This window comes from Neocloeon triangulifer, unplaced genomic scaffold (genome assembly GCF_031216515.1).
Source record: "Neocloeon triangulifer isolate White Clay Creek 2 clone unplaced genomic scaffold, ASM3121651v1 ptg000014l, whole genome shotgun sequence".
Lineage (NCBI taxonomy): Eukaryota > Metazoa > Arthropoda > Insecta > Ephemeroptera > Baetidae > Neocloeon > Neocloeon triangulifer.
In genome coordinates, this window is record NW_026775556.1 from 25922687 (window position 1) to 25940304 (window position 17618).

Below are 17618 nucleotides of genomic sequence, written 5' to 3' on the forward strand. Positions count from 1 at the left end.
GCTCTCAAATTGAGTTTGAGACGTTCAGCCTTGACTGCAGAACGAGAAATTCTTGGAATATTTATTCGAGTGCAGCGCGAATTGAGGCACCGCAGGAATTTAATTCATAATTGGTCTCCGCGAGCAGTGCAACCGAGATGGTGGAAAACGCCGGGGGTTGAAGAGGAGAAATCGTCGTTAAAAAGAGACGGGAGAGAATTAAGGGACAATTAAAGAGGGTGCTGTCGAGATGATTAATTAATTTACCTGGGTAATGTCGTGAGACGTGTCTAAAATGTACATAGAGTCGCTCGTGCAACGCAGGTACAAATCTTCCACTTCTGAAATGCAACGAGAAATTTAGTAATTTCAAATAAAAAAAATTAAACTTTCACTTTTTAAACATGCAGAAATAAATTTTTAGATTTTCAAGATTATTATGAAGATGACATATTAATCAAATTTAAATATTTATTGAATCAAATTTTGAAAAAAAAAATCATGTGCTTAATTTTCCATTTCATTTATGACTAATTTGTGAAAAATAAACAGCAATTCTTATAGTTTAATTGTAAAATAAAGTAGAAATTTTAAATGTTAGAACTTTCTCATAAAAATTTCATCTTGAACGGTTGAGGAAAGTTTGATTTCTTTGTAGAACTGAAAACTATAGCTTTTAAAATCATCTTGAAAATAAACTGGCTATTAAATTTGGCAAGTAATAATAAATATTATTTTAATCCAGTTAATCTACATTTAAGCTCGAAAAATGTGTTTTAATTTCCAAGACAAGGTTAATATTTTTGGTTGTGCCCTTGAAGACGATTTTTTCGAATAATAAATTTAATTCAAAACCATTTAGACAAAAATATTAATTTTTCTTTATCAAAATTAAAAGAATTGCAAAATACAAAAACCAAAGCATATTTGAGTTGCTTTGACTGACCTGCTATATTGACCCTGTGGGTGGGGGTGGAGTGTCGTTGTGTTTCGCCGTGTCCGAGTGCGGCGGCGACCTCTCTCAGCAGTCGCTCCTCCCTGGCCCTGAGCTCGGCGCACCGCGCCAGCTGCTGCAGCGTGCTCTGGTCAGGCACCGAAGGCGCCCCGAGAGGGCCCCCGCTGACCGTCCGCACCCCCGAGGGCCCGGCGGTCGCTGCGGAGGCGCCGGCCAGCATCCCGGCAGCCGCCACCACCACCCCGCGCCTTCGCCGCCGCAGGCACAGGAAGTAGAAAACTGAAACAACGACAAAATTTAATTGTATTTTAATTGCATCAATTTAAAATGAAAAAAAAAATCAAAACGGATCAAATTCAAGAGCACCAGCAATTCAGTAATGTTTTAATTTAAATAATATTTCACGTTGATAAATGTTGCAATTTTTATGTTTGCAAATAATTTTGAAATCTATAGTTTCAAGAAAAAAAAGTCTAATTGAAAAATTTGTTTGGTAAGTGGGTTAATTGTTGATTAAATTTTATAAATTTTTGCAAAGTTTGAACTTTGCTCATTTTGTTTATTTTTGTAAAAAGTAGCAAGTTAAATTTAAATGAAAAATTGAATTTCAGTTAAAAATATTATTATTATTTATTAATTTTTTATCACTTTTTTAGAAATTTTTTGAGAAATTCAACGGAGTTTTCAATTTTCTTTCCAGTTTTCTATAAACTCTGATATAAAATCCAGCCTTCGCCTTTCAATTTATAGGCTGGCAATTAACGCACAGTCAATATTTGAATAAGACGCCCAAAGTGACAAGCCGCTAATTTAAGCGATCATTGCCACCAATCAAGAGAAATTTAACTTTTACGAATATTTGAACGGTTATAAAAACGACACCATCGAGCATGTCTGGCGAAATCATTAATATAAAAAGGCGCAAGAGCCGCCGCACAGCTCGGCGATGATTAAAATTTACGACCAACGCGGGAAACGTCGCTCTTTGGAGCATGAATTCGTCGCCGTCGTCGAACAAATAAAAATAAGTATTTATGTGCAAAAAAATGTGAAAATATTTTCATAACAGCGAGCGCATTTTTCACATTTTCCGCAGCGATCTGATTGTGAAAAATTATTGAGTGTTGGCGTCGAAAATATATTTTCGATCATCAATCAGCCGGGATTAATATGGGCGCAAATGCTGCTCTTTTTTATGTTTCCACGCACGACGAGAGCGTCCGCATTTATTAATATGCATACCCGCGACCTTGGCATTGCCGTAAGAGGTCATTTGCAGGTGTTCCAGCAACAGTCAGCGGCCGCTTGCACAGATCAAGATACGTTTATTTTTAAAAGGAGCAACGAAGCATGATGATTTTATCTTATTATAAAATAATTATCAAGCAAAAGTAAAAATAAAATAAGATTTTTCATTTATTAATAACATAATTATAATATTTTATCATTTATTATTTAAAATATGTTGTATTTGATTAGATTAAATATATTTTATTAAACTTAAAACATTTTTAGAATATGAATGTCAATTTTACACTACTGAGCCACTGCAGGGCACACTATATAATTAATTAAGTTTTTTTAATAAAAAAGATGTTATATTGATCAGAAAACATGAATGTATTATTTTGACGTATGAAAGCATAATTTTTTTTGGTTGCCTGTGTCATCATTTAATTTATATTATTTCTTGAATTAAAACCGTAATTTTCTGAATTTAATTGTAAGCGATAAACTGGCGATAAATATAATTTTTCTCTATCAAATCACCTTATATTTCTGGTTACTTCAAGGTGGAAAAATAAACTGATAAACTTTTGAAATTAGGTTGTACCAGTTTGTAAATTTGTAATATTTGTTGTTCGTACTTTTTACCAAAAAAAAAAAAAACATGAATACACCTTAAAATGCACAAATTTGCCATAAAAGGACTACAAAGGAAAAATTCTGTGGTGATTCAGTTTAAAAATTTGATGCGCCAATTAGGAAAAAAAATTGTCAGATAAGAAGGTTAAAGTTAAAGTGTCCGTTGAACATTCTTTTGCTCAAAATCATTTAAAAAAAAAAATTAAAATAAAATCAATGATTTTTTTACCTTGGATAAGCTTTAATACAGACAAACTAGTTGGGATGTGGGTGTGCATATAATGCGCTTTCCACTCTCAACATGTAATATACGTGTTTATCTCGAATGCAGCATCTTTCTCTCTGGTGCCAAATGCTGATCTGTGCTGATCAATGATCGCACCGGTTCTGATTTGTATGTGGAACACACACGGTGAATTCCACTGCAGCGTTCGCAAGAGAAAAAAAAATGATCAACTCGTCTCTCCGTTGCTAATAATAAAAATAAATACGCGCTCTGGAGAGGAGGCGAGTTTTATTGTTTTCCGAAGATGACCTGTCCGCCATGAGTACAAAGTTTTTTCTTCAATAACTCTGGTGCTTTTGCGTTGTGGGATCGAGAGCTGAAAGTTTGTCCTGTTTTCAGGGAGACTCTTGATTCGTCGCGACTGCGAAAAATGAAAGAAGGGCATTATTTAGAGTGCTTTTTCCAAGGAAATAGACTTCGCAGAGTGGCCACGACAAAGTGGAAACTTTTCTATTATGCTTGAAATAAATTTCCCATCTAGGAATTGAAATCGGCACTTTTCTCATCCAGTTAATGGGGCTGGAAAGAGATTATGAAAAAAAAAAACAATGCAAAATTCATCTTCCACTTGTTTCATTCACTGCATTAAGCACTTTTAGAATTGCATTTACACCAGACCATTCCATTTGCTAATTAAATAATCCGCTCGTAATAATGACGAGATTTTTTTTTAAATTACACATGAGAGGGCGTGCAATTTGCATTTAATTGCACCAAAATTACTCTCAATTCGAGGCAGCGTTAAATTTAGTATTCATATATTTATTCCTAATGACACGAGAGCCGACGAGGTCAACGACCTCTGCCGAATCTGTTGTCGTAAATGCAAATGAGTCGTAAAAAATATATCGTCATTGCTGAATGGGTGGCGATCATGCTTAGGTGGTCGTTTGTTTTATTGATCGTAAATTACCGCTCATAATTGAAGCAATAAATTGTGAATACATTTCAATTTTATTAACAATTTACGCTTGTTAAATAAAGTTCCCTTGAGATTAATTTAGGTACAAATTAAAGAACTTTTTTATCATTCACATTTATTTCCGTGCTATATATTTCTAAATACATAATTGATTTAGAGAGGAAAAGTTTAAGTGAGTGTTATTTGTTATTTTTATTCCAAAAACAAACGGTTACAATTATTTCTAAGAATGGTCTTGAAAAAAACCCAAAATAATCAAAAAATCATGTACTGACTGTGACCAAAGTTTATGAATGATGTATTTGAGCAGAGATAATAAACATGATTTGAAACTTAATTTAAAAGAAAAAACCATTTTGTGTAATAGATTTAACGTTAAAATTACCTTCCAAGAGAAAAACTTACAAAACTTACACAATTCAAACGGAATTGGGCGAAATCGCGATCCAGACCAGTTATGTTGCTCTGTTTACCCTAATTTTCAGAGTTTTAATTGAAATTTTGATTTTTTGAGACTCAAAAATATTAATTTTTTTGACGATTTAAAAATTAAATTCTCGATTAAAAGTCAAAATTTTGGTTTGTTTATTCCATTCTTTAAAGCCAAGTGTTTCTCGCACAGTTTCAGTAAATCCACGTAAAAACCTCTTAAAAATTTGAATTAGTTACACTTCCATAATCACCTCGCGAGTGCCAATTAATTCAATATTTCAAATCACTTCAAATTAACTAAAAAATCGTCTTTGATAAATAAATTTCGAATTGTCACTTTTGAATAGATCTTGTGTACCCAAAGAAAGCTAGAAAAATTCTAAGCAAATGCATGTAGATTATATATTATGTTCTACACCAAGAAAGGGTACAACTTAATTGATAATTGCAGCTACTCTGCTGATTTTGTATATTACCTGGTCGAAGGCCACGTCATTATACAGATTATTATCCTCGTAAGTACTTGGCATGCCGCGCGTAATACATCAGTCGCGCGCGTTTTAATTTAGTGCTCCTGATTTGGTCTCTCTTTCATGACACGTGTAATTACGTTCGAAACGTTGAAATGAACAGCACCAGGTATTATATATTTCCTGCACCCTGTAATTTGCCGAGTACACGTTTAACGCAGCTGCATTCCCGAGTGTAACCTCTTATTAGGTTTACTCTTGGTGAATTATATATTAATATATAATCGAAATTGTTCTTTCTTATACAGACAGAATGAGCAGCGAGAGTTGAGAATCGGAAAAAATCAATCTTAATTCTATTTTGAAATTCTTTACCGAAAAATTTAACTTAAGAAGTCAGAAAATATTCTTTGTATGGCTCACATTGCTCATAATTAGAGTGGAGATGATTTTTTTTTTATCAAGATTATCAATGATTGAAATTATAATTAACTACAGATCATCTTATATACTATCCTCTAACTTTAAGAATGTAAAGTGATTCATGATACCTGAAAATTGTTTTTACAACATATTTGAGAAAAAATATTACGGCGGGTACAATTTAATTAAATTTTGTTATTTTGTAACCTGCAAAGTATATTTAATTTTAATATAAACAACTACAACATAATTTTTAAATAAAGTGTTTGTCCAGAAAAATTATTATAATTATATAATATAGTAATTTATATAAAGCAAAATATTAAGGAAAAATTCTTAAAACATAATAATAAAAGATTATAAATAACTTCAGTTTTAATAGCCTAACATTATTTTTTTACAAAGACAACCAAAAATAAACGGTAAAACTATATTTTATTTTTCTTTCCTTACATTCAGTTTTTCATGTTGAAACAGAATAAATGTAATGTTGAGTGTATTACAATAAAATGGATGTACCTTATTTGAGATTTATGGTTTGATCAGTGGAGCAGAACTGGCTGCACAGGGAGAGCGAGATGGACACATGCAAAATGATATCAAGGCTGGCGCAAAGCTCGGTATCATGAATGGCAATGCGGCGGTGCATGAAACGTGGAGCCTCTGCAAACATTCATCACGCTACGCTGTGCTCTCGGCCAAGCGACTCCGTTGAACAAACATCGCCAGATTTGATTTTGATCTAATTGCGATATCGGCAGTGCAAATCAAAACCAGCGTCGTGCAAATATGCACGATCAAATAGGCACACACCTCACCGTGTTTATTTCAAAGTACAATCAGAGCGCGCCAAATAAGCTTAAATACATCGGTATTTAATTTTTGATTAAAATTGTGTAAAATTTAAATAATTATGTCAATATTGATCAGTAGAAAAATAAATTAAAGGGAAAATAATTTTTGAATATTGCACTTTTGTTAATTTTCAACTTTCTTTGTAGATTTTTTCAAAAGAAAAACGTTACGAAATAAAATTATGTTGTAATGGACTGAAAAAAATATGTATTTATTCTTTGATAGGTTATTGAGCTTTAATTCTTGATCTTGTCACATAGCAAAAATTATGGAGCATAAATAATTCTTTTGATTTAAAAAATTTCTTCCCAGTGACCTAATTTTCAGTGTTATGAATTTTTGTTCAACTCTTTCTCTCATATATGATTCATCATAATATTAAAATTAACGTGCAATATAGGAATACAAGTCCATACATTTCCTGCATTTATTGTCATTTATAATTTATCACATAATACTATACTCTTATGAAATGCTGCAATTTATTCCTTTGTATTTAAAAATTGTTAAAAATTAAAATATTTAATAAGATAAACTTTGTTTTAATAACTATAAATAATAATATTAAAATAAATTAATTAAATGTTTAATTGCACCTTAAGTAACAATTGAATAAAATGTAATATGTACATAATTAAAAAAAGTAATTAAAATAATAAAATTATAAATTTAATGTTTACTTTTTATTTGAGCGCGCTGTTTTTTCGTTTTTGAGGTTTAAGTTGAATTCTTGCTAGTGATGGTGCCAGGCGATGCCCTTGATATGTAACAACTTGACTTTTCCCCTTAAATAATGGTTTTCCCTCAATGTAAAATTTTTGAAGCGTAAAAAAACAGAAAGTAAAATTATTTTAATAACAATGTCATTGTTGAATACGTGATAAACAGATAATTGGAAAAATCTCATCCAACATAGAGCGATCATAAATTCCAATCGAGGAAAATCGAGACGAAATAATACAAGCCAATGTGTCGCAATATCTCCACGTTTAGCAATTCTCACGGCAAACAGATAAAATCCGTCCGTTTCCTCGATGTCGCCGCCGCCAGTCTGCAGCGCAAATTGAAATTAATCCCTTTTAACGAGGCGTTTCAAAAGCGTCGCGCGTTTTTAATCTCTCGGCCTTTAGCGAGAAGCAGCAATTTGTTTGCGCGCACTTGACACCCGACTGCGGTTTGATGTCGCGCCTTCCAAGGTGCACTGACACGGTAGAAATATGAATAAAAAATCCACGGATTGGCGCGAAAAGCAAGCGCGTATTCTAATAAAACAGCAGGGAGTCGACTCGGCGCTGTAAGGCGGCTCTTATTTATGCGCCCAACAGCACTTTTTTTCCATTTAATATTGCAGAGACGAGTTGTTTATTACGGCAGAGAGGGTTACCGTTATGCAAATAACTTATGCAGCTGATTTTATTAAAATGCAAACTCTTTTTTTCTCTGAAGGTTGAAAGGAAATAAAGTATAAAAAAGATAGAACCCAAGAAATAAAAAAAAACTTAAATAAAACTAGAATATTTAAATTTAAACTTAACTTTCTTATGTAATTGCTGTAAATATTTTACCAATAATATATTTGATGCATTCAGAGGCTTATTGAAAATTTATAGCAGGAAATTTACTGTTTAAAATATTTCAAACTGAAATCCGTTTTTATTTTTTATTTTTACCCTGATTGTTCAAAAAAGAAAATTTCCAGAGCAAAAAAATTAGATATTTAAATTCACAAAGTCACTGAATTTGCTCTCTCTTTTCATTCTGCATTTGACATTTAACAACATGTTGTGTGACAAAATAATTCGCACGCATTTGGAAAGAAATCAGTCACTCGCACCGCGAAATAATTTTGTGTGTCGCTTTTTGGAATTGGAATTAATCAAACGAGGCGCGCGAGTGCTGCCTGAACAAATAACTCAATCACGCTGATTGAAATTTATTTGAATGTGCTGACGTGGCCTGTGCGCGACGAGTTATTTATGCGCTTCGAATAACGCACAACGCAAACGACAAAACCAACCCTGCCTGTTTTGTTCGGAAGCCCTTCTGTATTTAGTTCCAATATGTATGCCAGTGAGCTTTTCAGTCGGCAGATTGCGATTCGATTATGGATGCAAAAACTGCGACGGTGGGTTTTGCATTCGGAAAACGCATTAATACTGCGCTTTGTTGGGAAATATGCAAATCACCGATGGCTGCATTGTGATCGATAGCTTTACATTTTCAAGACTCATTTCAACGGTTTATCATATTAGATTAAATTTTATTTAAGCTGCTTTAATTTTTATCCCATAAATCATAAAACCATTTCAAGGCGCAGAATATATGCTTTTAGTAAAAATTGAAATATTAAACATTCAAAACATAAAATGAAAGCTTCATAATTTTGTAAGATTTAAAATATTAGCTAAGTATCTTCATCAAAAATCTGTTTAAATTAAAATTAAAATAAAATAAGAATAGAGAAAATAAAAATAGAATAAAAATCAAATAAAATTTTAAAAATTTCAATTAATTTTTATTAATTCCTCCCAATTAGTTTTAATTTGAACACAACAAAAACTCACGCTTTTAAAGTACCAGCCTCTGTCCTTTATATTTCCATTTTTACTCTGCAACGGTTTCAACTTTCCAGGAAGATGATTGATTAGTTTTTCTATTTTCCATGATCATCAAAATAAACTGTGTATTCTTAATTAGTTTTCAGCACTGTACTTGCCACATAATTAAAGCTCTCACTTAAATTTTTGACTAGCCCATCTTACTTTTTCCTTCGAAACAAAAATTAAAAACTTCTTGTAGTTAAACGCTACATTTCAAAACAAATTAAAAGCAGAAATTGGTGATGGTAAATTAGCAGCGCAGTCCCTTTTTTTTAATTCCTTTTCACAGTGAACGCATTTTACGAAATATTCTGGGCTCATCACGTCGTTAGTCGGGAAGTAATCATGAAACGTTAGCTTTGAAGCCCTTTGAACACACTTTTTGCCAAAACCATTGGACAAATTCCATTTCAGGCAGAGCGTGTGTTTGAGGCTAAAAATTATTCATTTTGATGAAAAGCAGCCCGGCGCCGAAATGCTCGGCTGTAAACTCAACTGCGCGCGCTTTCACGCCGAGCCAAGGGAGGCTTTAAATAAAACATTAGTGAAAAAGCTGCCTGCTTTTGGGATACGCGCGTTCCTTCTCTTCGTAGAAATTAAAAATTCATTTTTCGCAGCGGCAAATAGAGAAAAAATTCGACGTCTCTCGGATTTGTTTTCGCGCGCGTGCAGAAAAGCAGGGCGATTCAATTAGAATGAAAAAAAAGAGAAAGGGTCCGTGTAAATGGAAAAGAGCAAAAGAAATTCGTGCTTTTTGAAGCAGAAAAAAAATTCCCTTTTGCCAAGCGTGAATATGAAATTATACTTCGACGTGCGACCTGCAAAGCAAAAACATAGACAAGATCCTCTCATTAAGCAGGCATAGTAAGAACTTGAAGTTCAAACAAATTTGTAATCAACTCGTGAAAGAAATCCTATTAAGTGAGTGGAATTTCGCAATATGAAGCACGTTCAAACTCGTTATTAGTGGAAACTTAATTAACGAGTTCGCCATTCATCTTTCTACAACGTTGCATATTCATTGAAAGCAGAGAGGTTGCAACATTATAATATGCAGATGCAAGTGTATGAAAAGTAAGGTGGCTCATCCTAATGACAGTAATGACCTATTCAAAAAATTTAAATTTACCGTGATATTCCGACAATTTAGCATGATTTAGCCCAACATTTTGCCGGCCGCTTTTTCAAAAAATGTACTGCAGCATATAGAGGAACAATTAAAACGCTCATTACATTATATTGTACAATTAAACAACTTTTTATCAATAGCAATAAAAAAAATAGAATATAATAATCATAATAATTGCCCGTAAAAATTATTATTAGATTATTTATTTACTTATTATTTTATTTATATTATATTATATTATTTTAATTATTTAATTTATTGTGTCTGAAGTATTTTGATGATAATCACGGAGTACCTCGAATCCATCCTTACAACACGAGAACAATACAATTAGAGCCAGTTATAGAACCAATGAAAGAAAACAAATATTTCAATAGAACGTCTGAATGTATATTGCCACGCTTGAGGAATAAATTGCCACCAGAGTTAAAAAACTTTCAAAATAAAAATGAAGTGAAAACTAAATTGAAAATATGGATATTAAAGCAAAATGATAATGTAGAATAAAATGCACTGTAATAATTCTAATGTGAAAGAACTAAGAGCTTCTACGTGAAGCAATTAGTCTGATAAGCACCAGCCGATAATTTCTTCGGAAATTGGCTGGACTTGTAATTAAATAAATGAAATAAATAAATTTAAAAAAAAATTATGCTTTTAGAAGTGGTGAATTTGTTTATGATTCTAACGAAACTGCTCAAAATTAATTCTTACTAAACAATATTGATTGTCATATTGAACCCATTATGTATAAAATGTCAATTATGCTCGACAAAAAGAAACGTTTTTTTCTCACCATCTTAAGAATTATTTCTATATTCTGTTTGAATAAAGTAAATAATGCCTTTATTCTGTAAATCAAGTTTAAAAAATAGCTTTAGAAAGCGCAGTCATAATTTAAATAAAAAGGTAAAAAATACCCTCTGTTCCAGGTTGAAGTTTTAAAACACACGCCACAAGCTACTTTATTATTTTTATTTTGATTTATTTTGCTTTCAGGTAAAAAAATAATGTGGTATGTCTTTGAAATACCAACAGGTTTTCAAACGCGTGACAAATAAAGAAAGCAAGTTTACCGGATCTAATCAAAGAAATGCTCTGAAAGCCTGTGTTTGACGTTGTCGTGTCACTTTGTATATTTCTACCTGCTGTGCTGTGTATTATGCTGGTTCCCTGTGCAATCAAACAAATCCCTCGAGTCACATCATGTACGTGTATTGCGTCACAGTTTGTCTGCCCCGTTCTCGTCTGCTTTGTATTTCCTCGACGGATGAGTGCGTTTCAATTTGTTTCAATTAGAGCCCGTTTTGATCTGCTCATTGCGACACAAACAAAGCACTGAAGCTGCGAATTTATCGTCGTTAAGCCATTTGCACACATAACATATTCATAATGCATGACACATTGCAAGATTTGCTTTGGACCGAAATGAACAAATAAATTGCCTACGGAGAACAACAAACTCATTTGCCCCCTGTTTGTTTTAATCCCTTCGTCCTAGCTTAAAACTATAAAGGGCATTGCCCTAATTAAATAATGAAAGTCACCTTTCAGAGATTGATTGAAAATCTATCAAACTTTGAAATGAATTTAAATTCCAAAATTCCAAGATTCAATAATATCAAAATCACGATTCTCTCTAAACATAATAAAATCTATGTTTTCATCTTCAGGTATTAATTATTGCAAAATTCAAAGCACCAGATTTATTGTTAGAAAAAAAGAATTCCCATTGAAGGCATAAATAATTGTAATATTTCAAGACAATTCTTTATTTTAGATTGAAGTTCGATATTTTTTTTGGCTTACAAATTTGTTTTTAAACATTAATATTTCTCGCTCACTTTCATAATCTCAATTTAAAAATGAAAATTGAAATTCTGAAATTGGAATACACGAAATAACTAGAAACTCTCTACAAAAAAAAACCATATAAACAGACCGAGAGCAATATTTATTTAATTTTTTTTAATATATCATTTCTGTGAGTAAAGTTTATAATTTCTGACGTATTAAAATTTTCTTAATTTTACATGACAAAATTTATTTTATTATAAATAGACTAAATTTTGTCTTTTTTGTTTATTTCTGCCCAAATAAATCATACAGACCGATACAGACATCAAAAAATCAATATTATTTTATTGTTAATAATTATTTAATATTTATTTAATTTTATCCTTCCTTTAAGCAAGAAATCAATTAATTCAATAAATTAAAATAAATAATTGAAATAATTGCAACAAAATAATTTAATTAAGTTCGTTTTTCGTTTCTTTTGAGCAGTCCTGCGAGTGCAATGGTTTTTTAGTATTTTAAATATAAGCAATCAGTCTTGTGTGAAAATGCGCTCCAATCTCCCCTTTTTTCAAGGGGCGTTCAAAGCCGGATCAATAAATTCCAAAACCAATTACCCCTGAAACGGCATTTTACAATTAATTCGCGCCGGCCTGATAGAGTGTTATTGCCTGCAGACTGTGGGAGGGCAATTTGTTTGTTCGGGCCTCTCGGTCGGAAACCCTTTTCTCTGCCCGAGCCCTCAGTCAATCGCTGTGCGCACAACACTTGGTGTGTTTGTGTACTTTTTCTCTTTTTGTTCGCCCCTGACCAAATATTTATAGTGCAGCGAAAGCAGCTTTGGCCTGTTTGTTGCGGGCGCAGGTCTTTTCTGCACCGACCGCACCCTCAGCTGCCCCGGCAAAAGGTATAATTAAGCGGGCAGGTTTTAGGGTCTCTTTTTCATTTACCTCTCAAGTAGTTTGACAAAAGGTAAGAGGAAGCCCAAATTTTTAATTAATTATAAATATTATTAATTGAAAGATGATTTTTAATTCAGTGATCAAGCTTGATATAAAATGATATTTCGTATGATATTTTCCAACTTTCAGTGAACGCTTGAGGTGGATTTCGGCTTTATAAAGTAAAAAAAAAATAAGAAATCATGATTACATAGTTTGTCCTCATTATTTGAGTGACATAAAATAAATGTACATAATTATGATAAAAATATTATAAAAGTAAATTTAATTTTATATATTTTCTTAATTAAACTTTAAATTTATAATATCATAAAAAATCTATTTTGGAGTAAATATAAAGTTAGTTTATTTTAAACTACTAAAAAATGTTATAAAAAAATTATAAACTATTTATATTTTTTCACACGTGTTTAATTATGTGATGATGAGTAAACAAATTTATTTTTTATTACTATGTAAAATCGTCTAAATTTAAAAATTGTACCTTAAAAACAATTAAATAATGATCATATATCTGAAAAACTAAAAACTGGACTAAATTTGTCTATAATTATAAAAATTATTAGAATGTGAACATTTTGTACATAAAATTATGACAAAGAAGTAATAATTGAATAACTCATTTTAATTTTTAACTCGAATTAAATGTCATCATACCGAATTTTTGATATTTCCTTTCAAGCAAAGTGCGAGACTATTTCGGATAACGAATGTACCAAATCGAGCTCAGAGCCTATAGCAATCGAAAATCCCATTCGGAGAGCCGCAGTCCAATTTAAACGAAAGTAGTGGATCTCGCTCGCGTTGGAAAAGATCAGAGGAACTCATTTTCCCGGTGTAATTGCGATTCGGCGTTTGCCTCTCACAGGCGCCATAAAATATAGTCGGTCCGTGCGCCTTATTAGCTCTGTATTTTATTGCATTTTCGCCGGGACGAACGTGCATGGACGGCCAGGCCGAGTTATTGATGCATTTTCAGGCCGGCGTTTTGGCCTCGTAAAACCCTCGCGCTAATAATGGAGCCATTTGCATTACAATCTACTTTTACAGTGCAACATGCTGGCGGCTGTCGTAAAAATTGAATTAGCCCGACAGCAGCAGCTCTTCTTGCTCTCTGTGCGTATGAATTTTAATTAAAACCTGCCCGGGGACAGCCAAATGCCGAAAGCAGCTCTTCGCAAGTCAAAAGCGAGAGAAAATAATGTGAGTGAAGAAGCAGCTGAGATTTTACGGCGCTGCGTGGGAAGCGACTGTTTCCTAGCCATCTTCTATATTTCTACAACTTTTCAGCATAAAAATTAAACTGGAAAAATGTGTTTTTTACTTTAAGAAATTTCTCTATTATATTTTAAAACAGTTTCAATAATTTTTATCAGGAATAATTGATTTGATTTTATAAAAAAGTCTGAAAATTCTACAAATTTTTCAACTGTCAATGAAATTGTAATCGACAAATCTGCACTGCTAAGATTGTGATTCTCCTAATTATCCCACGAAATCAATTTGGAGCTTGGAAGGTCAGTGTCGATCCAGAAAAGGCTAAATTAGTGACTTCGCAGTCAGGTTTATCACTGTTTAAATTCACTTGGTGGGATAAATTGAACGCCTAAACAAACCTTGTCTCAAATAATATTTCTAAGGGTTCCAATTTTCCGATCCCAATTTTTACATTGGTCAAGAACTTTTATCGAATTTTATTATTAACAAAATTGAACATTTTCTTTAAGAAAATTTATGTATCAAATAACGATAAAGCTAATAAATAAGTTTCAATGATTTTAGAAGTTATTTTTGTTATTTTTCTATGGCGTTGAGAAATTAATTCAATCAAAATTTATGAATGTTTTATATCCAAAATTAGTTTTGAAATTCTCATGGAGCTCCCAGCAAAGTAAACCCTGGAAAAAATGTCAAAGAAAACGAGCTCAAAAAGAATTCCGCATTTCACCGAGGCAACGCAAATGTTTTTTCTAACATCAAAGAAAAAGCGCTTTTGTTGTTGTTGTTTGAGTGAAAACGAAAACACGAATAGGTGAGAAATAAATAAAAGTATTTGCTCGTGAGCGCCTCTCTCCTTTTTTTTCTTTTTAATTAATCCACAAGGCGTGTTTGAAGGACCAAAGTGGAGATTACGGACGTCCACTCGCGTGCCGTGCGGCGATTTTCACGCAGAAAAAGGGGTCGTTGAGCGCACGAGGTGCGAGAATAATAATTTCCAGCGCGCTGCCCCCGCACACTCTCATTTGCATTCTGCAAGGTGCACACGTCAAGCTGAGACGCACACACTCAGCAGCACCGGCCGCTTTCATTCTTTTATATTTCTCTTGCTCGCGCACATCCGAGGGAAGAGGTTCGCAGGAGGAAGCTGACGAGGAAATGATGAACTGGTCCATGAGATGATTAAAAATGAGGCAACGGCTCAGCAGTGCGTTCCCCTTTGCAAAAGCGTAGGAGAGAATTTTACATTGCCGCTGCACATTTTGTCAAGTTTTTTTTTAGAGTTCATAACGATGTGTACCGCGAATAAAACGACGCGCTTTTGTTTAAAAAAAATCAAATCAATCAAATTATTTGACAACTAGACTTCAATTGCTTAATATTGAATGTAAGCAGTAATTAATTATTATTTTTTTATTTGTGATTTAATTTTAAGAAATATTTTTTAATAAAAATTAAAAATTAATAAACAAAAAATTTTTGATTCTATAATTTAATTTGTTTAATATTAATTTATTATTAATTATTATAATATTTTAATATATTAACCTATATTTTTTGTATTATTCATCCTTTTTTTTTAAATTATAGTATAAAAGTATTTCTTCAAAATTTATATAAAATACATATTGTGCTTTTTAACCTACATTGCTACTTTTGTTACACTATGACATTCTGATTTCTCTGATTATCGCTACCATATAAATTCCGAGTTCTAAACTTTTATGAATATACATTTAAAATATTAGCTATAAGGAAATAGAAGAATTTATTACGTTAGAAAAGAAAATTCAATACGAAATTAGATTTTGTTAATTTTCATGTCCGCTAACGAAATTGGTCAATTTCAAGTTAAATTGTATGCTGACGCGTTTATTGTTTTTATATAATATCTAAATATGGATTTGGTAAAAAAAAATTGCACTACAATGACGCTGCAGAGCAGATTAATCGGACTGGGCTGTATATTTTGAAATTTTATTTCACCCAAGAGAGCGCACCGGGCGCTGCTGCTGTGTTTGTTGTTCAAAGCGAAACACACTCGTACACAAACATTTCAAATCATTAATAATTCAGGGCAAAAAAGCGGCGCCGCGTTTGCGGGTGTTTGTGCAAAATGTGATGTCATATACTGATGGCGATACCGATGCGGCTCCCTGTTGTTGTTTGTGCTATTGAAGGGTTCATTTCAGCATTTCGTGCACCGCGAAATAAATTCATGAAGCTTCAAAAGCTAATTCGATTCTGTTACGAAAAAGCTGGACGTGTGGTTACGTTTGCAGTTGCGTTAATTAAATCGTAATTTATTTCTGCGGTTAACAATTCTATGAAATGACCGCGCAATGGGGGGGGGGGGGGAAATGCCTGATTACAACTTAAATTATATTTTTTATTTAAATTTAGTTCAATCAAACGTTAACCACTTATCAGCGCTGATTTCTGGAGGAAGTACATTATTTTAAGCTCGTATATAGTTTGTTTTATAACGTTGTAACTTGTAGAGAAACAAAGTTGAAGCTGCCAGGAAAAAATAATGGACGGTGTGATTTGGCTTCTCGGTTTTGTGCTCTGTGTACTTTGCTCCATTGCTGGAATAATTGGCAACGGAATGACGATCTGCATATTTATTTTAATCAATAAGTTCAGAAACCCAATTGGATTGCACGTTTTGGGGTAAAATTGACATTGACATTTATTTTTTAAATTTATTTAAATAAAATAAATTTATTTATGCAGATTGACCATTTTTGACTTCATAGCAAGTTCTATAATCATTCCTTTGAAGGCCTCGTTTTTCTTTTATGAAGCGCATTGGAAACTCGGTAAATTTATGTGCTACCTGGATAAGTTTTTTGCGTACGGTGCCTCTTCAATTTCCATCATGTTCATTACTTCTATTGCCTTCAACAGGTCAAAACAAAGTTGGAAAATTTTAATTAATTTTGAAACAGATTTTTTTTAATAGATGGATCAAAATGAACTGGTCTGCTCAAACGTACAACAAGATTTTCACCAAACGCACTTCACTGATGATCGTAATTTGCATTCCAGTTTTGGGATATTTGCCAGTTGTTCTAGGATTTTTTGGCATTACAAGCAAGTTCGACGCAATGAGATTTTATAAGTAATATTTTATTTTCTCTAGCTGAGATAAATTATGACGAAACGGAAGAAATTTGCTTCCTTTTCATGCACTCTCATTCACAAATACTCGCAGCTTTAATTTTTGGCGCGCCTTCAGCATTGGTCGGTTTCTGCTACTTCAGAATCTACAAAAGAGTGATTGCGTCAGTTTTGGTTCATTTCGAAGCTCATTAAATTGAACGTTTGCCTTTTAGCCGTAGCTCGACGAGCATGATCGATTCAAATGAGGTGTCGAAAATGCTGATGACGACGGCGATAGTTTTCTATGCTTGCTTCACGCCAGCTGCATTGGGTTTACTCCTGACGGGTGGTTACACTAATGATTTGGATGTACCCGCACGTAATTATTCTTATTTTGAGCCCATCCAAATTTATTTGTCACTTTACTTTTCTAGTTCATCACCTGTTTGCGTTTCCACCGACCCTACACCAATTCAGCGCAGCGACGGTGGCGCCACCGTCTCTCGGCTTGAACTAACGCTGGGGAGATCATTTTGATGCGTGATTTATCCTAAATTCCTAAATATTATAATTTTTTTTTACAAAAACGTTTTCTTTTTTTCTGAACAATTGTATTTGG

The 17618-nt window shown here is 32.8% G+C and overlaps 2 protein-coding genes across 7 annotated transcripts in view; one reads left to right on the forward strand and one right to left on the reverse strand.

The window, feature by feature from the left end:
• The window catches only part of LOC132200170 (uncharacterized), a 163868-nt gene that overhangs the window by 4500 nt on the left and 141750 nt on the right, over positions 1-17618 (reverse strand). For 3 of the 4 annotated variants that reach the window (XM_059625425.1, XM_059625422.1, XM_059625423.1), the window contains 2 exons: positions 926-1213; positions 247-320 (listed from right to left, as the gene is read on the reverse strand). In XM_059625425.1, coding sequence (XP_059481408.1) covers positions 247-320; positions 926-1154 — 303 coding nt within the window. In that variant the 5' untranslated portion in view covers positions 1155-1213. Of the gene's footprint in view, positions 1-246; positions 321-925; positions 1214-5852; positions 6048-17618 lie in introns of those variants that run through there. The other variant, XM_059625424.1, reaches the window with a different exon arrangement.
• Positions 16407-17562, forward strand: LOC132201207 (proteinase-activated receptor 2-like). Of its 3 annotated transcripts, none has more exons than XR_009442246.1 (5): positions 16407-16567; positions 16631-16804; positions 16860-17181; positions 17233-17378; positions 17434-17562. XR_009442246.1 is itself a non-coding variant. In XM_059627190.1 (3 exons), the coding sequence occupies exons 1-3, from the start codon at positions 16428-16430 to the stop codon at positions 17020-17022; spliced, it is 477 nt and encodes a 158-aa protein (XP_059483173.1). In that variant the 5' UTR covers positions 16407-16427; the 3' UTR covers positions 17023-17210. The 3 variants fall into 3 exon arrangements, 1 of the variants encoding a protein (XP_059483173.1); XR_009442247.1 differs by having other exon boundaries at positions 16860-17173; XM_059627190.1 differs by lacking the exons at positions 17233-17378; positions 17434-17562 and having other exon boundaries at positions 16860-17210.